Source organism: Mus pahari, chromosome 17, assembly GCF_900095145.1.
Source record: "Mus pahari chromosome 17, PAHARI_EIJ_v1.1, whole genome shotgun sequence".
In the NCBI taxonomy this organism is placed as follows: domain Eukaryota; kingdom Metazoa; phylum Chordata; class Mammalia; order Rodentia; family Muridae; genus Mus; species Mus pahari.
The window spans coordinates 45,385,375-45,404,916 of record NC_034606.1 but is presented as its reverse complement, the minus strand read 5'-3'; the positions used below and the strand labels follow the sequence as shown (position 1 = coordinate 45,404,916).

Below are 19,542 nucleotides of genomic sequence, written 5' to 3'. Positions count from 1 at the left end.
TGGCCATGGTTGCCCAGCAATGAGCAGGAGAACCAGTCCCAGACTGTATGACTCAGGTAGCCAGCGACTTCCACAAGCCAAACCTCTCTCCCTGTGAGCCAAATGGCCCAGTCTTTCTTCTGGCATCACAAACCCAGAGGCCTCCCAGTTGCTAGCGAGTGGCCCAGGCCTGGGCCAGGCAGGGAGTGGGCTGACGCTTGGGTGAGCGGGATCCCCGCCTACGAGGGTCCCCACCACCTGGTGGCTCACTGTGAGTCAGACAGTGAGTGACTCAGGCCTTGCTGGCTCTAAACTGCGCAAGAAGCTGAATCAGGAGCACCCAGGTCCAGAAAACCCTGGGCTCCAGGAGCCAGGGATGTGTGCTCCGGATGGACTGTCGGGGGCTGAGCCCCATTGCCCTGCCCTGCCTGGGACTGGTTATGAGGGAGCAGCTCCCACCTGCCTGGCCTGACACTGCAGGCCTTCACCCTCAGGTTCGATTTTTCGTGGGGAGGTGAGCCACCATCTGCAAAGATGACACATGCAAAGGGTTGTATATTGTAGTCACGATAACCAAGGGACAGTTCAGCATTCCCTGCCCAAGGTCAGGAATAACCAACATCCTATAATATGCACCACAGCCCAGACCCTCAAATACCAACAGCCTAAAATCCAAGCAGGGCTCTGCTAAGGAGGAGTGTTAAATTAGCACTGATGAGGGCTAAGTTAAACATCCCCCCACCAGTGCCCCCCCACCAAGGAGAACTAAGTTCAGTACTACAGACCCAGTAAGGAGCACCACTTTAAACACTACCCTAATTCCTCCCGCTGAAAAGGACTAGGTTAGACACTGCCTGACACTGTCTCACCCCACTGACTGTGGGAGGGAGACATTTCCGACTAGGAAAGCATATCAGATCCTCGACAGCCAATAGAAACCAACTCTCCAAGAGAGGCTGTCGCTGAACTCTTGACGCCTACTCTGAGGTCCCCCAAGTCCCACAGGCAGAGTGCCCCGATGATAACGGCAACCTCCTGGCTCCCACCCACCATGTCTACTAGGAAACTTCAGCCTCAGCTCTGTGATCACAGCCCAAAGTCCCAGGTCCCTGGACCCCAGACAGGCAACGTCCCAGCTGCCAAGTTCATACATCTGGAACATAAAGTTTTCAAAATATGGATTATTGAAGTGTCCAGCTATCCTGTCACCTAGCCTTAAATCTTACCTGTAAACTCTTAGACCCAGTTGAAACTTCTAGACTAATTGTCTCTGAGCATGGGATCCCTGACCTCACTTTGCTTTGACACCACCCAGTTGTGACCTGATCTGAAGTGTCCCCACCCCAGCACAGGAACAGCAGCTGCTACCACTGACAGCAGCAGATGGTCAGGGTTGAGGAGACTCTCCCAAGGAAGAGGGGGGAAAAGGAAAGGAGGGAGGGAGGGAAGAAGAAAGGGGAGGATGGATTGTGGAGGAAAGAGGATGGAGAAGTGGGAGGAAGTTGGAGGAGAGAAGATGCAGAAAGGGATGCTAGAGGAGGTGGGAGATGGGGGTGGAAAGACAGAAGATGGAGGAGGAAGAAGGAAAGTGGGGAACAGAAGGTGGAAGAAGGATGAAGTAAGGAAGGGAAGGGGGTTGAAGAGGAATCACGGTGGAGGAAAGAGAGGAGGATGGAGAAAGGGTGAAGAAGGGTGAAAATGGAGGATGGAGGGAAGAGAAGAGGGCTGATGATGAAGGGCAGAGAAAGGGGGAGGAGCAGGGAGAAAATACAGAGGTTGGAGGAAGCAGAGGAATAGAGCCTGGGGTGGAGGGAGAAATGTAGGAAAGGAGAAGGGAGAAGGGAGGAGAAAGATGGAGGGTGGAAGAAAGAAGGACGGGAGGAATGAAGGGTGAGGAGGATGGAGGGAAAAAATGGGAAGCAGAAGGATGGAGGGAGGAGTGGATGTAGGAGGGAGGAGGGAAGATCAATGAAGACAGCAGAGGGAAAAACAGAACTGCAGCTGAACTATGTCTTGCCCTTTAGCTCCAATCTCTTTTTTAATTTTATTTTTATTAATTCTGTATGTATGTGCCACGCATGTTCGGAGGCCCGTCAAGGTCAGAAGGAGGAGTCAGATCCCTTGGGGCCTGTCTTAGTCAGGGTTTCTATCACTGTGATTAAACACCATGACCACAAGCAACTTGGGGGAGAAAGGGTTAATCTGACTCTCGTCACACTGAGAGAAGTCAAGATAGAGAGTCAAAAAAGAACCAGGAGACAGGAACTGAAGCAGAGGTCACAGAGGGATGCTGCTTACTGGCTCGCTCCCCATGGCTTGTTCAGCCTGCTTGCTTGCTTGCTTGCTTGCTTGCTTTTTTTTTTTTTTTTTTTTTTTTTTTTTTTTTTTTTGGTTTTTTCAAGACAGGGTTTCTCTGTGTAGCCTTGGCTGTGCAGGAACTCACTCTGTAGACCAGGCTGGCCTGGGACTAAGAAATCCGTCTGTCTCTGCCTCCCAAGTACTGGGATTAAAGGCGCCACCACTGCCTGGCTTCAGCCTGCTTTCTTATACAACTCAGGACCACCTGCCAAGGATGACATCACCCCCTATTGCCTGGGCTCACTCACATCAATCATTAATCAAGAAAATGCCAGCCAGGTGTAGTGGCTCACACTTCTAATCCCAGCACTCAGTGAGTAGAAGCAGGTGGCTCTCTGAGTTCAAGGCCAGCCTGTTCTACAGAGCAAGTTTCAGGATAGGCAGAGCTACACATAGAAACCCTGTCTCAAAACAAAAGAAAAAAGGAAGGAAGGAAGGAAAGAAGGATAAAGGAGAGGAGAAGAAGAAAAGAAAAAGCTCCCACAGGCTTGTGTACAGGCAATCTGGATGGAAGTTTTTTTCTCAGTTGAGTCCCCTCCTTCCCAAATGCTAGCTTGTGTGAAGTTGACAAAAATCTAGCCAGGAAGAGCTGGAAGTGGCTGTGAGCTGCCATGGGTCCTCTGAAGAGAATACACACTGTTAACTGCTGAGCCATCTCTCCAGTCACCTTCACTCAGATCCACCACAGGCCCCTTCCCTCCTCCTGAGCCAGCCCCGTTGTGTCCTACTCAAACTGGACTCACTGAGCAGAGGAGACAGGGAGGGTGAAGTCACTGGGGCAGAGTGGCTGGAGGGCCTATTTACCCAACAGGTCAGCAATGTTAGCTGCCCAGTCTAGTTAGGTGACAGCCTGAGAGTTCCAGTAGGCACTGTCCCACTGAGTGAGCATGGTTGGCCTGGCTCCCAAAGCCAAAGCTGGAAGGTGGACTTCTCACCAGTGCCTCCTCTCCAGATGGAGGCCCTGGGGTCAGAGAAAAGGGCCAACACAAAGTCACACATAGGACACTCACTGGCCACCTCCTACATGGCACTTGGGACAGCATTGCCATATCAGCCTATCAGAATCAGACTCTGAGCCAAGATGTTCCAAGGGCCAGAGCCATGGTGACCAGTCTACCAACAGAAGCCCAGAGAGGCCCAGTGACTTACTCAATGTCATACAGCATCCTGTCACCTGCCAAGATAGCCCTCTAGCCTTGTCCTGCTGTCTCCCTGGTCCTCTAGCCTTCTCTTCCTGGACAGCTCAAATACCAACCAGGCATCATGGTGTACATCTTTGATCCCAGTACTCGGAGCCTGACCAATCTGTGTAGTGAGTTCAAGGACAGTCAGGGCTACATAGAGACCTTTCCTTTAAAAGAAAGAAAGAAGAGGCTAGAGAGATGGCTCAGTAGTTAAAGGCACTGACTGCTCTTCCAGAGGTCCTGAGTTCAATTCCTAGCAACTACATGGTGGCTCACAACCATCTGCAATGGGACCCAGTGCCCTCTTCTGGTGTGTCTGAAGACAGCTACAGTGTATTCACATATATAAAATAAATAAATAAAATTTTTTCTAAAAAGGAAGGAAGGAAGGAAGGGAGGGAGGGAAGAAGGTAGGGAAGGAGGGAGGGAAAATCCTCCTGCAGTCACCTCTTCTTTGGCCTGGACCCCATCTGCTCACATGCTGCATCCCCTTAAGTTTCCTTCAACACTTGGTTAAAATTGTTCACGTGGATGGAGTCTGTTCCCCACTCCTTGGAACTTTCCGGGACAGTCTTGTCTCCCTCTGAGTCCCCAGAGAAAATATCAAAGTGTCAGTGAATGAAATTACACAGCAGAGGTGAGCATGGTAACATACAACTTTAACCCCAGGCCTCAGGAAGCAGAGACAAATGGATCTCTGTGAGTTCGAGTCTAGCCTGGTCTATATAATAAATTCCAGAAAAGTCAGGGCTATGTAGAGAGACCCTATCTCAAAAATCCCGAAGGGGCAAGGGTGGTCAGAGACAAAGACGGATTAGGAGGAGGAGGAGGAGGAGGAGGAGGAGGAGGAGGAGGAGGAGGAGGAGGAGGAGGAGGAGGAGGAGGAGGAGGAGGAGGAGGAGGAGGAGGAGGAGGAGGAGGAGGAGGAGGAGGAGGAGGAGGAGGAGGAGGAGGAGGAGGAGGAGGAGGAGGAGGAGGAGGAGGAGGAGGAGGAGGAGGAGGAGGAGGAGGAGGAGGAGGAGGAGGAGGAGGAGGAGGAGGAGGAGGAGGAGGAGGAGGAGGAGGAGGAGGAGGAGGAGGAGGAGGAGGAGGAGGAGGAGGAGGAGGAGGAGGAGGAGGAGGAGGAGGAGGAGGAGGAGGAGGAGGAGGAGGAGGAGGAGGAGGAGGAGGAGGAGGAGGAGGAGGAGGAGGAGGAGGAGGAGGAGGAGGAGGAGGAGGAGGAGGAGGAGGAGGAGGAGGAGGAGGAGGAGGAGGAGGGATTTCAGAGCATGTCATACCCAAGATCACTTGACCTATCTCTCATGGGTGGAGAGTCATGTCCTCACAGCCAAGGGCACCCTCTGGGTCCACTCCCCCTAGTAAAACACCACTCTGATTTCTAAGAGCTCAGAGGATACAGGACAGTCATCACCTAGGCCCTCAGCTAGGGTTAGCAGCAGGCCTAGGCTCCAGCATGGCTCTTGTCAACTTCTCCGACATCCCTAATACTCAGTATGATCTCAGCCCTGCTCCCTGATACACCAGCTCCCACCTGCCCGGGGTGGCTTTGAAATCTATCGCCTTTGACCTGGGTGGTCTTTGTCATAGGTCACAGAGCCACAACTGGGATCCCTCTCCACTGGTGCACAGCCACTAGCATCCCTGATACCTAGTTCTACGCCACAGCTCAGCCCTAGAGCCTGTGCTTGAGAGAGTAGCTCCTAGAACACAAGATGGCTCTTCTGGGTTCCCCCAGGCTCACTCTGCCCTCCTACTCCAGCCACACCCCTAGCTCCTCCCTCCCTGGGCCCCAGCTCCTGCTGTGCCCTCCCTGACACCTCATTCTTTATTGAGGCCCTGTAGGATACTGCCCATCCATACCAAATCTACCACTACAGTCCAGAAGTTCAAGGTCATCCTCAGCTACACAGCTAATCTTAGCTATATGAGCTCTTGCATCCAAATAATAATAATAATAATAATAATAATAATAATAATAATAATGCCCAGCTTGATGTGAGGTCACATTGACGGCTACCTGAGGAGATGACACTGATGCTGCTATTTGAAGGATATGGCAACGGATCTCGTCAGGAGAAGAAGGAGAGAAAGAGCGTTTTGGGGGCTAGAGAGATGGCTCAGCAGTTAAGAGCACTGACTGCTCCTCCAAAGGTCCTGAGTTCAAATCCCAGAAACCATATGGTGGCTCACAACCATCCGTAATGAGATCTGACACCCACTTCTGGTGCGTCAGAAGACAGCTACAGTGTACTCACATATAATAAATAAATCATGGGGCCTGAACGAGCAGAGGTCTTGAGTTCAGTTCCCAGCAACCACATGATGGCTCACAACCATCTGTACAGCTACAGTGTATTCATATACATAAAATAAATAATTTTTTTAAAAAAAAAGCATTTTGGCTAGAGGAAATGGTCTATGGGAAGCCCAGGAGCATGGACGAACCCAGGGGATGCAGAGGGCGGAGAAAGGGGCTGGCTGGTCAGGGCTCCAAGGGTCTGGTGGGCTAGGCTAGGACATTTTTCTGAAACTTAGGGGTAATAGGAACCAGTGAAGGATCTTGAATGTATGTCCCAACATTGATGAGCTGGAAACATCTTCCCCAGTTCAACAGTGATGCAAGGTATGGTTTTTCAGATGCAAGTAGGGCTCAGGGATTCAGAGCCCTACGCAGATTATTACTGAGGGACCTGGTTCTTAGCAGGAAATCAGAATGCATAGCCATCAGTAGCTTCCAGAAGCAAGACCCTAGGTCCAGCCTCCATCCTTGACACGTCTCCAGATGGCTAACTGTGCCCACTCACGAAGACCCAAGAAGCTCACTACAGACCTCAGCTCTGCTGGCGAGTGGATCATGTTGGCAGGCCAGAGGCCAGGAAGCAACTCTACCCATCCTGCCTTCCTCCGCTGGCCCCTGGCCTGGGCACAGACACGCAAGCCTCCAAAGGATATGGGTTACATACCATCTTGATGCACCAGTTCCGTGGGCTCGTGGTCTGGCGCAGGCAGAAGAAGGCAACGGGTGCCAGGTCTGGATGCGGGATGTCAGGGTTGGTTCCATCCAGTGGCTCCTCCAGACCTGGAGGGGATGGAGGGGGACTCCGGGGCCCCGGCTGCTCGGTGATTCCCGGCTCAGGGTCCGGGACTGCTGCAGATGAGGGTGGTAAGTCGCTGTCAGCCATGTCAGCGTGGAGCAGGGAGCCCTAGGGAGCCGAGAAGGAAACACGGTGGGGGTTGGCTTAGCACCCATTCCCCAGCCTGCCTCCCCCACGGTGGGTGACAGCTCAGAGAGCCTAGCTCCAGGGCCTGAAAGCCACCTGCCACCCTCACTGTGGTCATGAGCATTAGTGGAGAGAGACGGCACCTAGGTCGGGATCGCTCAACTGGGCAAGCCGAGTGAGTCACTGTGGGCTCTGGCAAAATGACAACTATAAAAAAATATAAAATAAAATCTCAGAATATAAATAATGTCTTTCTTTTCATCGTGCTGAGCTAGAGTTCTGGTTGGGAGTGTGGCACGTGGTAGAGGGTATGGTTAGTGTGTGCACAGGTCTGGGTGCTATTCCCAGTACTACCAAAAATAATAACTATTATTAAAATGAAAGTCTAGGTTGAATGTAGCTTAAGTAATAGGATGCTTGCCTAGCTTGCATGAGGTCCTAGGTTTGATCTCTAGCACCACATAAAACAGGCAGTGTCACAGCTCCAAAGAGACATGGAGGTGGAAAGGACCAGAAACTTAAGGGAATCCTCAACTACATAGGCTGTTTGAAGTCAACCTGGGCTAACTGGGAGAACCTGTCTCCAAAACATAAAATAAAATAAAAATAAAATAAAATATTTAAAAGGTATGGCTGACCAGTTAAAAATACATGCTGCTGGCCTGGACAGATGGCTCAGCCATTAAAGGCTAGGCTCACAATCAAAAATATAAGAGTTGCGTTCCCAGCACCCACAGACTCAGTCATGTTGATTTAAAGTAGCTGTCACGGGCTAGTTCTTTGGAATTATTTGTTGTATCTGTGATAGGAAACAATTTTACAGTATTAAATTATGTTACTGTGGATTTAGAGGTGAATTACACTGGATTCTACCTGAAAAGAAAAAAAAATAAAAAAGAATTCATGCTGCTCTTCAAAGGACCCTAGTTCAGTTCCCAACACTCACATCTGGCAGTTCACAACTGTCTGGAACTACGGCTTCTGTGGATCTGATGCCCCCTTCTGGCCTTCTTAGGTAACTGCACTCACATGCACATACCCACACAGACACAAACACACACACACACACACACACACACACATGACTTTAAAATAATTTAATAAAGACAGAAGCTATCTATTGAATCATCAAATGTAAAGTAATATTTTAGGGAAATGAGCCTGTGAACAGGCTCAGGGGCCGGGGCATTGTATCACAAAGGAGACGTTGGGTACTGTGGAATCAGACACTGAGGAACAAGTTAGGGAATAGGAGAGGTTTCCCTGAGGAAGTGACATTTGTGACCTTCGGTGAGCTCTTTGGCCAAAACATCATGCACGCACACATACACACAGGCATGCTCACACTCATGCACACACACACACACACACACACACACGTGCATACACATACACATCAGGATGAGAACTCAGAGGTCTACAAGACTAATCTCTTTGCTCTACAAGTAGAGAAACTGAGGCCCAGGAGAGATAGACGGCTAAGTAAGAGCAGAGCTGGGCCTCAGTCGCACGGCTTCCAGATCTTTCTTGCCTCTCTGAAATCCATGATGCTTTGTCAAGGGCCTTGCTCTGAAGTATCCTTGGCCTGCCAATCACACACTGGCCCTGACTCCACTCAGGGCAGTGCTACAGGCTAGCCTTATTAAGATGCACTCACCCACCTCACAGGGGCTATTATAGGGAAACTGAGGCTTGTGTAGAAGCAGAGGAAGATGAGAAGTCAGAACTTACAGACCCACTTTGGACAAGTGGCAACTGGCCTGGCTGACCTCCTGGAAGAGAAGGCTCTCCTAGAGCCCATCCCCCTACAACCTCACCCTTGGGGCTGCACATCCCTGAAGGTTTATCCAAGCTTGACGGTGAGAGGGGGTAGGAAAGCCTGTATTCCTGGCTGCTGCTGGCGGCTGCAGAGTTATCGACTGAACCACCCTGAGCTGATGGATCCAGACACTTCTCTGCTCCCACGGGCAACGGACAGGAGCTGATACTTCCTGCCGCTTCGCCCGGCTGGTCAGGGCCGCAGTGTTTTCTCCTGAGCTCCAAGTTTTGCTCCCAATTCCAGAAAAAAACAGCACAAGCCTTACATAAGCACCTTGGCTGGCCACACGTCAACCACCCAGGTAGAACAGCACCCTCCCTGGGGTGGCTCTAGGTCTTCCCATCACTGAGCCAGCTCTGAAGCCTGCCACTCCCTCTGACCAGCAATCCCTCCAGCCAAACAGGACCTCCTGGGCCCCTGGGGGCAGCACTACCTCTTCCAGGCCTCAGTTTACACCATCCCCTCTTACTGGAGGGAGGATACTCCCTTGGCCTCCATATCCCTGTTTGTCCTGATTGTCCTGAGCACCTACTGTGTGCAGGCTCCACAGCTATGCTGGTAAATTTCCGTGCACCCTAATTCAGCCCACGCACCGGCATGAGAAAGGGATACACGCTCATTCCAGCTCCCTGTCTGGCTTTTCACTACCCCAGGCACCCTCCAAATGTAGTGTACAATTTTTTTGTTTCTTCTATCTCTGTGGTTTGTCTTCCCAGCCTGCAATGAGACTGTAACCAAAGAGCACAGACTGGCCTGTTACATTTACTGCTGTAACCCCAGCCTCTGGAACAGTAAGTGCCTGGAACATACTAGATGCTCAATAAATATTTGTTGGCTACATAAATAAAAAGTATTGGAAAGTAAATAAACAAGGGGGATAATGTGCGAATTCTAACAAATCACTTCTTCTCTAAAGGAAGAGCCAATGAAAAGCAAACCAGTAAGAATCAAAAGGTACCCCCCCCCCCGCGCCATGTTCTGGGGAAAGGACGCTCCGGGCAAGCGGAACAGTATGCGCAAAGGCTGGGAAACTGGAAGTGGCTGAGTGTGTCTAAGGAAGCGAGAAAAGGAATGAGGTCAGTGTGGCTAATGGGGCAGAGAAGGGAGTGAAGCTGGGGAGCCCCTTGAAGGAAGACTCCAAGTGCAACAGAAGTCACTGGAGGGTTCAGGCTGGGACCTGGCGTGCCCTGAGCCGTATGGTACACTCTCTTCAGGTAAGTGTGGTTCAGTAAGGTGAGCCGGGCAGCAGAGAGAGCAAAGAGGGCTGGAGACATTGCCCTAGGTGGACACAAGGGAAGGCTCTGGGTCTGGTGTGCCCATGGCAGCCTCTGATCTGATGGTGGAAACCCTCCTTGCAGCCACACAGAGGGGCAAGCTGCTAGGCTTAGAGGCAGCACACAGCTAGCTAGACCAGTGACATCTTCTCTTGGCTCCAGCTCGTATCCACCCACTGCTTGGTCCTCTGGTCCCTGGTTGGCCACACTAAGCTGCCACCCTCCATCCTCAGCCCCCTGCTAGATGTTTCTGCCACTAAGGCCACCACCTCTGGGACAGTCCAGCCAACTTCTGGCCTGCTCACCCAGCCTACATCCTCAACTTGGTCCCCAGCGCCTGCCAATCCTCCAGCCTCTGGCCTACCTCCCAGCATCCGCCCAACCTCCACCTTTTGACTTCATCTCCAGGGTTCATCCAGCCTCAACTTCCATCTTTCTTTTACTTGGTCCTCAGTGGCACCCATTCTGCCTCCATCCACTCTCTAACCTGCCCCCCAGTGACTGCTTAGCCTCCACTCTCCAGCCCACCCTCCGTTCCTAAAGCCCCTGTCTCTGGCTCAAAAATCCCCCCTCCTTCCTGCCTGTGCCCTCACTCTTTTCCCCAGCTGCCTATGCGCCATAACTAGAAATCCCAGAGGACTTGACAGCTGAGCTCTTGAGCTCTCGCCTCTCTGCAGGTCAAGCCTCACCACGACAGAGACACACTTCACCGAAGACGGCAGTAGATTCAGAGTCAGAGTCCCCCCACCAGCGCAGAGCCCCCCCCTCTTGACACTCTGTGGGTCTGATGCTGACCCACTTCCCCCCGCCACTGTCCTTCTAGGTGGTGGTGTGGTAAACCAGGAGGGGAGAAGTGGCAGAGGCCCACGATGTCTGGAACCCCATTCCCATTCCCGGTCCCACTGGTCTCTTGGAGGCTCAGCTTCTCTATAAAGCTCAGCCTTCCTCCTGCTTCCTACAAGCCCCTGTGAAGAAGCAATGCGCTGTGGATGGAAGGCATGATGGAACCCATGGGGAAAAAATTGTCTAAACATGCATGTGACCATGTGTACCATGTGTAGGAGCTGCTACCCCTGCCCTTCCTCTGCCATTGCTATCACCACTACCATCAACACTGTCATCGCAATCACCACCACCACCACCATCACCATCACCACCTCCACTATCACCAACAACAACTTCACTGACTTTACCACCACCATTATCACATCACCATTACCACATCAGCAGCAGCACCAACACCAGCACCACTATCACCACCATCACCATCAGCACCATCCTCGTGATCAACATCACCACCATCACCATCAGCACCATCCTCGTGATCAACATCACCTCCACCACCGCTGTCACCATCATCACCATCAGGCAACGATCAAAGGGCCCTGTGTCAATCCCACAATTCATGAATAGTTTCCTTCTTGGAAGAAAAGGTTAAGACCCAAAGGAGTCCAGCAGTGCCCAATGTCACCCAGCTGACACGGGGCAGCAGTGGAAGAGGTGAGCCCCGGCTCAAGTCTGCTCAAGTCCAAAAAACAAGTTATTGCAGCAACAACTTAGTGGGTGTCCTGAAAACAGGTTTTCCCTCCAGGTGGACTCAAGAGGCAGTGGAGCCCCTCAGTCCCCCAAAGCAGTAGGAAGCCTACCTTCTGGAGTATTCCAGATCCCACCAAGAGTTCTCCAGCCCTAGTAGATAGCTGAGGCCCAGCCTGGCCAGCCAAAGGGGGGGACAGGGTGCATTTTTATCAAGTAATCTATTTGTTTTTCAGTCAACAACCACAAAACAGACAATGTCACTACTCAAACAAGCAATAAAAATTTTTAAAAAATCATTTAGGGAATACGAGGAGAGTTCAGGAATCTCAAAATCATGGACTCTTGTTCTCATTAGAACCAGAGAGGCTCACAGTACTGCCATGGAATGAGAACCTTCAGTGTGGTGTTTTGGGACATGGAGCTCAGAACTGTAACCTGTGTTCGAGTGCCAGCTCTGACCCCAGTCCACCTTGGCACATGACAGCCTGGCAGTGCTTGCTGCCTGCCTATGAAATGAGAAGATTGTTCCGAGGTAGAGCTGCTACTGGGGTGAGCTGGGGTGACCCCACCAGGCACAGAGTACAGGCACATTGTACAGTGAGACCTCAGGCAGCTCTCCCCGTCGTCTACAGCAGCATCAGGCACAGATTTCTACAGTCCTGGAAGTCTGGGGTCCTGGACATAGTGCATGATTTCCTAAGTTTTCACGGTCTCCAGAGGGGCGCTCTGAAAACCAACAGAACTTAAAATGGCCCAACCTACTACCACACACACACACAGCACAGGCATACACGTTCATTGTTACACTCAAGACACACTCCAATGTGAACACACAATGCCCACTGGTACAGATCCTCACATGTATAACTTATCTTCACACACACAGATCAACTATACAATAGACAAACACACAATAGTGTATATACAACATACAGACATATCTTCACACACAGCCACAGACATGGATAACACAGAGAGATGCCTATAAGCATCCCATAAAATGCAGATAAATCACACAATCACACATGTACATAAGATACAAATACATTTATTACGTATTCCACAGACACACACAACATATACTCAGAATCATAGGTAGACAGACCATACGATCATGCAGACCGATAAACCACACACTCACAGGCACATGCTCACATATGTACACACAGAGAGACATCACAGACACCCTAGGTGTGGTGGCACATGTCTTTAATCCCAGCACTCAGGAGGCAGAGGCAGGCAGAGCTCTTAGTTCAAGGCCAGGCTGGGCTACAAAGAAAGTTCTAGAATATCCAGGGCTATACAGAGAAACCCTCAAAAAGGGGGGTGGGGGGAGAAGTAGAAGAAAGAGAGAAATCACAGGCATGTGCATACGCGCTTCACACAAACACACAGCCATTATGCATACAAACCAGGGCAAAGCTTGATTTGGGGGCCACTGAGAAGCCTACTTAGGCTTTGGGAAAATTGCCTACCAGAGTCTTATAGGCATCCTCTCAGAGCCCCTAGAATCCTGTCTGCTCCCTCTTCTGCATGACAGCCCTGCTGACGCATGATGACAGCCCGCCCACCCCCGAGCCTCGTCTGCCCGAGGCCTCTCGTCACCAGCTCCCTCAACCATTCCTCAGATGACAATTTCCAAATCACCTGCCTCCCAGAACCCCCTGTTGGTCTTCCTTGAGCCTACCCAACATCCTCTGCAGGGACAGGGGCTAGGGACACTGAGGTAGCAGGTCGCCTGCCTGACGCTGTAGGTGAGAGACCTCCCTGAAGGCAGACTGGAGCTCTAGAGCCCAAACACAACCCAGACCTCAGAGCCTACACTTCATGTGGTCACTGCCCGCCTCAGGTCTTCTTCTGAGCTGTTGTGCTGTTGCTCAAATGGGTAAGGCTTACCTTTGGCCTCCAGTCACATGAACTCACACCAAAGTCGCCCTGGCCTGGCTAGCTGACCCTGTCCACATCGAAACTCCTCCATCACTAGAATCGACAGCCAGCCTTCCCAGCTTTGCAGCGCACACAGAGAATTGGCTGGACCATCCCTCCAAGGACATCTAACAGTGTCAAAGCCCACATCGTTTGTGGGCACTTACGGCATGCCAGGTACCCGATCACAATCCAGAGAAGCAAGCGTATTTGTTCTCTCCTACAGGGAGGGAATTGAGGCATGGGAAGAGGAAGGGTTTCACTCAAGGTCAGAGACCATTAGGGGAGGATCTGGGAGGCCCAACTGCGGGTTATGAGTTAGCAAGTTGTCCAGGTCCCCCGTCCCTGTCCCTGACCCCAGACATCATCCTGTTTGCTTGCAGCGGCCCTTGTCCCTGGGCTGAGCATGAGCAAGTAAGGTTCCTCCTGAATCTCCACGGGGCATTTGAACATCTCCCAGCTGGTGCCTCCGCTGATCCCTTCACCCACTTTGCAGTAATTAGGGTTAGGGTCTCACTTGAACTAACAGCTCGGGAGCAGGTGGTCACTGATGGGAGTGAGGTGGGTCCCACGGAAAAGGACACTGGACCAGGAATCCTAGAGCCCAGGCCGAGCCCAGCCCCCTTCCCCACAGCCCTTTTCATCTCCACCTGTGAAAAAAAAACTCGGAGGAGGCTGCCTGTCTCCCTCTCAAAGCAGATAACAAATGGAGAGAGATTTGGAAAGTACTTTAATGAAAGGAAAACAGCTTCCCCCTCCAAGGCCCCATGCTAGGTACTGCAGAGACACTTCTAAGTCTCGCAAAAAAATCCTTTAAGGTGGAAGCATTATCCCAATTACAACAAGCTGAGCTCCGCATGCTGAGTGGCCTGCCCCTCCCAACCCCCAATCAAGGCCCTGCTTATGCCTTTCCCCGGCTGGGATAAAAGCTTGGAGGGAGAGAGGCTAAGGCCTTAACCCAGCCCTTGCTGCTCAGTAGGTCAGCAATGCACAGCAGGGAGGTGGGACAAGAGCCCGATGTCCATCTCAGGATGCATCATTAGCCAAGGCCAGCAGAAGGGACAGCTAGCCCGGGGAGGACCCTGGGCATTAAGGTCTCTTCTGATTCCAACCCTGAAGAGACACTGGCTCCGAGGCCCACCGTACTCTCAAGTACACACTTCTCCTCCCTCTCTTCTGTTCAAGAACCCTGAGTTGCCAGCCCATGCTTAGGGGTGCCCGATGACCACGTGTCCAGCACCCTCATGAGCCATCCAGAGCCCGATTCTCACACCCAGGACACAGGAGGATATGGAGATGTGCAGCTCTGTGGACCTCAGCAAGGAAACCAGACCCTGCCTAAGGCATAGAAGCCCCTAGAAGGCCTGTTCCCTCTCTCACCTCTAGGTTCTAGCGACCAGAATGAGGCCGTGCACTCAGTAGGTGCTTTACTAAATCGGAAATTCAGGTTTATTTTTCTTCTCTGGCTGGCAGCTTAGGATGAGGAAGGCTTGCCTCGCATCTCTCAGATTTCAGGACCCACAGGCCTGCAGACCAGGGATTCCCAGATGTTCACACAGGAGCCTGCACCCACACAGCTGTGGAGTCCCAGCCCAGACCTAACACCAGGGTGAACAGAGGGCACTATGCAAGGCACACTCCGGGAACATGTGGGTAGAAAATATTCTCCAGAAAGGAGAGAGGGAGGGAAGAGATGAAGTGGGGAAAAGAGAGAGGGAGGAGGGGGGAGAAGGGATGGAGGAGCCAAAACCAAGGGTGGGAAAAGGGCCCTCCTCTAGACCTCCACCCCCCAACCCAGCATCTACTCTTTGCAGGCCGGTTTTGAAGCATCCTAAATGCAGCGCCGAGGAGTCGGACAAGACAAGGATGAGAGGCCGTGAAACCACACCAGCCTTTATCATCACCTCGGCAAGAGAGCTCTGATCTACTGAGGGTGGCCTCTGTGGGGGAAGGGCGCGGCCCAGAGTCTGTCCTGGGAGCTGCACTTGGGGTATGGGATGAACGGTAGGGACAGAGCAGGAGATGTGGCCAGACTGTGTTCTGAGCACGTCTCTTGAGTTCAGAAGCACTTAGAGGTTTCAGGGTACCGCTTGCAGTAGCCGCCTCCCCCCCCCCCCCAGGATGGGTGAATGACAGGCAAGTCCTCTATGATGGAGAGTCGACTAGGGTGGAGGCGTGAGCGGGAGGTTCCTACAGCAAAACCCCACCCACTTGCCCAAGGTCAAGGGGAGTCAACCTGCGGGGACGAAGACTTGCCGGCGCCCTCTGGCGGACTTAGAAGATACCCTCTCTGGCAGAAGCTACTGATTCAAGAGCCAAGTGGGGGAGGCAGACAAGGAGGTTAGACAGGAACTCAGGTAAGAAGGGTGGAGAACTTCAGTCGAGGGAAAGAGGGGCCTCCGGACAGGATTTCAGCCCCTCCCCCCCAAGCTGTTCTAGCTGCGTGAGTAACCTCCTGCTCGCAGGCACCGCTCTAAGCAGCCAGTGATTCCCTCTGGCCTTCGAGGGTTATAGAAGGTGCCAGGCCAGTGCAGGGTCCCCTTCTTGTCTTTTCATCCACCCCTAATCTGCTGCCCCAAGCTTGGTTCTAGTTCATATCTCCCTATCCCATGCTGAAATCTCACCCACTGATACCCCGTGCCTGGGAACCACCATTGCCCAGGCCCAGGACTTGGAGCCCAAACAGAAAGTTTGTCCCGAGGGGTGGACGAGAGTTTTGAAGGAGTCCTTGAAGCTGAGTCCGGACGTTGATTCACTAAGTGATTCCAGCTTTGTGAGTGAGAACCAGAAGACAGGCCTGAACCCCCTCCGCAAACCCTTTCCCCAGCCTGGCCCTGGGACCCATACCCTTCCTTGTGTGTGGCATTTGAGTCTGCAGGCAGTGGTAGAATCTGCAGGGACAAATCTTCCACACAATGAGGAAAGGACTGCTCAGGCCAGCCTGAGCCCTCCATTCTAGGACAGCAGTCACATGCGAAGCAGACCCTGTCACATTATGCAGACCCAGAGAGTCAGTCTCTCTCTCTCTCTCTCTCTCTCTCTCTCTCTCTCTCTCTCTCTCCCCCTCTCTCCTTTTTTTCTGTCTCACACACACACACACACACACACACACACACACACGCATGCACTCACACCTACACACATGCATACAACTCAAAACCCAGACTCCACAGGCCAGAATACATTCAGGGGTCTCTCCTTGGACCCCAATCTCCTCGGAAACCTAAGATCCTGCCGAGAAAGGACACAGCACAGGGGTTGGTCGCTGTCTCCGCTGGGCCTATTTCTGAGCCCCCTCCCCCAAGCATCCTGACCTCCCAGAAAAGAGATCTACCCAACCCCCTGCTGAGCCCTCTTGCCCCTTCACTTCACACACACCATCCAACAGACAATTAAATCCCAATCACCACAAACACTCATTATATAACCTTCTCCCTGGCAGCTGAGGGCTCCTCTTGGCCCCTTGGACTGCCCGCTCCAACCCGACCTGGCTTCATGCAGCGCGACCGAGGTGGGCGTCTAGGGTTACTGGCCAAGGAAGGGCCTTCCACCACCCGGCCTGGAGGAAAGTTAAACCCTGCCCGGGGTTCTCGCACTCAATCCCGCCCGCCGTTCTCTAGCTAATGCTCCTAGCTCAGCCCTGCCGGACACTGGCACCAGCTCTGATCCAGCTGGTCGCAGAGCCGCAGCAAAGGAACAGCAGGACGGACGGACAGACCGCCCGGGCCCCCGCCAGCAGCCTGACTTGTTGAATAAATTTCTGCAGCGCTGGTTGAGCCGGCTTTGGGCTTCAGTATTGGCACCAAGAGAACTTTCGTGGCCTTGGAGAGGGGCCCCGGTCAAAGTTCCCTGTCCTTCCTCCCAACGCAGGGCCCCCACCCCACCCCACCCCCAAGCAAGAGATGTGACGCCCACCTGATGGGTACGCGCGGGCGGGTGAGGGGTATCAGTCCCCAGAAATAATAAATAAATAAATAAATAAACAAAAACGCCTCTAGAAAGAAAAGAGCCCGACGCGCCAAGAAGCCGAGCGAGGGGCTGAGCCTCTCCTTCCCCTCCACCGTCACTGCCTCCCTACCTTGGCATGGACGTGGCTGGGCAGCGGGGTCGTCCCGGGCAGAGATGCGGGGGTGACGCGTGTCCCCGAAGCCGGCGTGGAGCGGGACCCTGCGCCCCGCCGGCCCCACGCCTCAGATTCCGGGATCAGCTGCGCCCCCGGGACGAGGGGGGCGGCGCACGCAGGGTGGCGGGCCCGGGGGCGCGGGCCATGGCGGACGGGTCGCCGCGGCTCGGGGCGGGTGGCGCGGACGAGCGGCGGACCGCGCGGAGTTGGAGCGCGCGGCGGGCGGCGGGCGGCGGGCGCGCGGCGCTCCGGGCCGGGGGCGGGGGCGCGGGGCCGCGGCAGGGCAGGCGCGGGGCGGCAGGCGCGGCGGGGCGCGGGGTCGGGTCGCCCGGGTCCCCGGCTTCGGCGCCCCTGGCGCCCCCGGCCCGGACTCGAGGCGCAAAGGGGCTGCGCGCGACGGGGGCTGCGGAGGAGCCGGAGCGCCAGGCGGTGCGGGGACGTGCGGCGGCGGCGAGACCGAGCCGCGCCGCGTGCGAGGAAAAGCCGTCCTTATACTGACACCAAATGTCTTCGGGGAAAGCTGCAGGCTCGGGGCGCTGGAGGGGGAGGCGTGCGGGCGACAGACTGAGTGACGGTGGCGCGACTGAGTCCCCTCCGGAGAGGCGGGAGCCCCCGGGAGTGCAGCCACCTCCTGACAATTTAGGGTCGCACCGCTGGGAAGGGTCCTGACCCTTTTGGCCCTGGGCTTTGTCCATCATGCGTATAAACGGGAGAGCTTTTGAATGAGCAGTCCAGGTGCCTAACGCTTATTGGTCTTGTTACACTTCGGATTCTCACTGGGCTTCCTGTTGGGGTACTTGCTCCACTACCCAATGAGGGGGGTCACCAGCATAATGGTGGAACCGGTCTCCAAAGGTCGTTCAGAAACCCAAGTTCCCATCAAGCTTCCCATTCTGGTCCCATTTCTTCCTGCCTTTCAAGATGGACGCAAAAGACCACCAGCAGTGGCTGTTGCATGCCTGTAATCCCAGAAGAAGCAGGCGAACCTTTAAATTCGAGATCATCCTTAGTCCATAAAGCCAGTTCCAGGCCTACATAATGAGAACCCAATCTCAAAAAAAAAAAAAAAATCCTACCTCCTTTGAAAAGACTTCTGAGTGACCTACCCTCAACCTTCAACCTCACCCCTGGGCAGTTGAGAGACCATGAAGTGGGCATCGATCTCCCTTGCTTTCTGCAGCACCAATTCCCCAATCCCAGCCCTCTTACCAGGTAGCCCCACCTCCCCCGTTCATGGGTTATAGACTCCAAGGAGTGTGCAGGACTGTGGTCCCTTTTCACTGGTTCCTCTATATATAAGCAGATTAAAGGCATCAAGATCCTGCCAAATGCCAATCAACTGCTTGTTTTCCCTGGGACCCTGGGACAGGGCACCTCATTTTGCTGTCAACAAAACTTGAGGCCAGAGGTGAGCCTTAAACCAGAGGTCGCTCTGCTGGAAAGCAGCCGCCCCATGTATGAAGTGGGTGCTCCCACCCCGACCGTACCCACTGTCTGTTTGTCTTAGCTTTCTGCTGCTGGGATAATGGGATGCATGATCAACAGCCACTCTGGGGGGAAAGGGTTTTATTGGGCTTTAAGCATTCATCGTGGAGGAAGCTGGAGGCAGGAACTGAAGTGGAGGGCACCAGAGGGCTGCTGCTCCCTGGCTTGTTCCTGGTGGCTTGCTTAGCTTGCTTTCTTATACAACCCAGGGCCACTTATCCAGGGGTGGTGCCACAGTGGGTTATGGTTAATCCAGAAAACAGCCCACAGCTGTGTCCGTAGGCCAATCTAAGGAAGCAGTTCCTCACCTGAGCTCCCCTCCTTCTAGGTGTCTCTAGTTTGTGTCAAGGTGACAAAAACCAGGCTGGATAGCCAGATCGAGTGGGGGGGGGGCAGAGCAAGAGGGAGAAGGGAAGGGGCTTTTGGGGAAGAGTTAGGGGAAAAAAAAAAAAACAGGCTGGAGAGATGGCTCAGCAGTTAAGAGCACTGACTGCTCTTCCAGAGATCCTGAGTTCAATTCCCAGCAACATAAAATAATTTTTTTTTTTTTTGTGAGACAGGATTTCTCTGTGTAGCCCTGGCTGTCCTGGAACTCACTCTGTAGACCAGGCTGGCCTTGAACTCAGAAACCCACCTG

The 19,542-nt window shown here is 53.2% G+C and overlaps 1 protein-coding gene across 1 annotated transcript in view; it reads right to left on the bottom strand.

Moving 5' to 3' along the window:
- Window positions 1-17,545, bottom strand: part of Cacna1i (calcium voltage-gated channel subunit alpha1 I) — a 110,220-nt gene extending 92,675 nt beyond the window's left edge. Inside the window, exons 1-2 of the mRNA XM_021216262.2 lie at window positions 17,376-17,545; window positions 6,474-6,724 (exon numbers count right to left, since the gene is read on the bottom strand). Coding sequence (XP_021071921.1) covers window positions 6,474-6,703 — 230 coding nt within the window. The 5' untranslated portion in view covers window positions 6,704-6,724; window positions 17,376-17,545. The remainder of the gene's footprint in view (window positions 1-6,473; window positions 6,725-17,375) is intronic.
- Window positions 17,546-19,542: the final 1,997 nt, after the last annotated feature.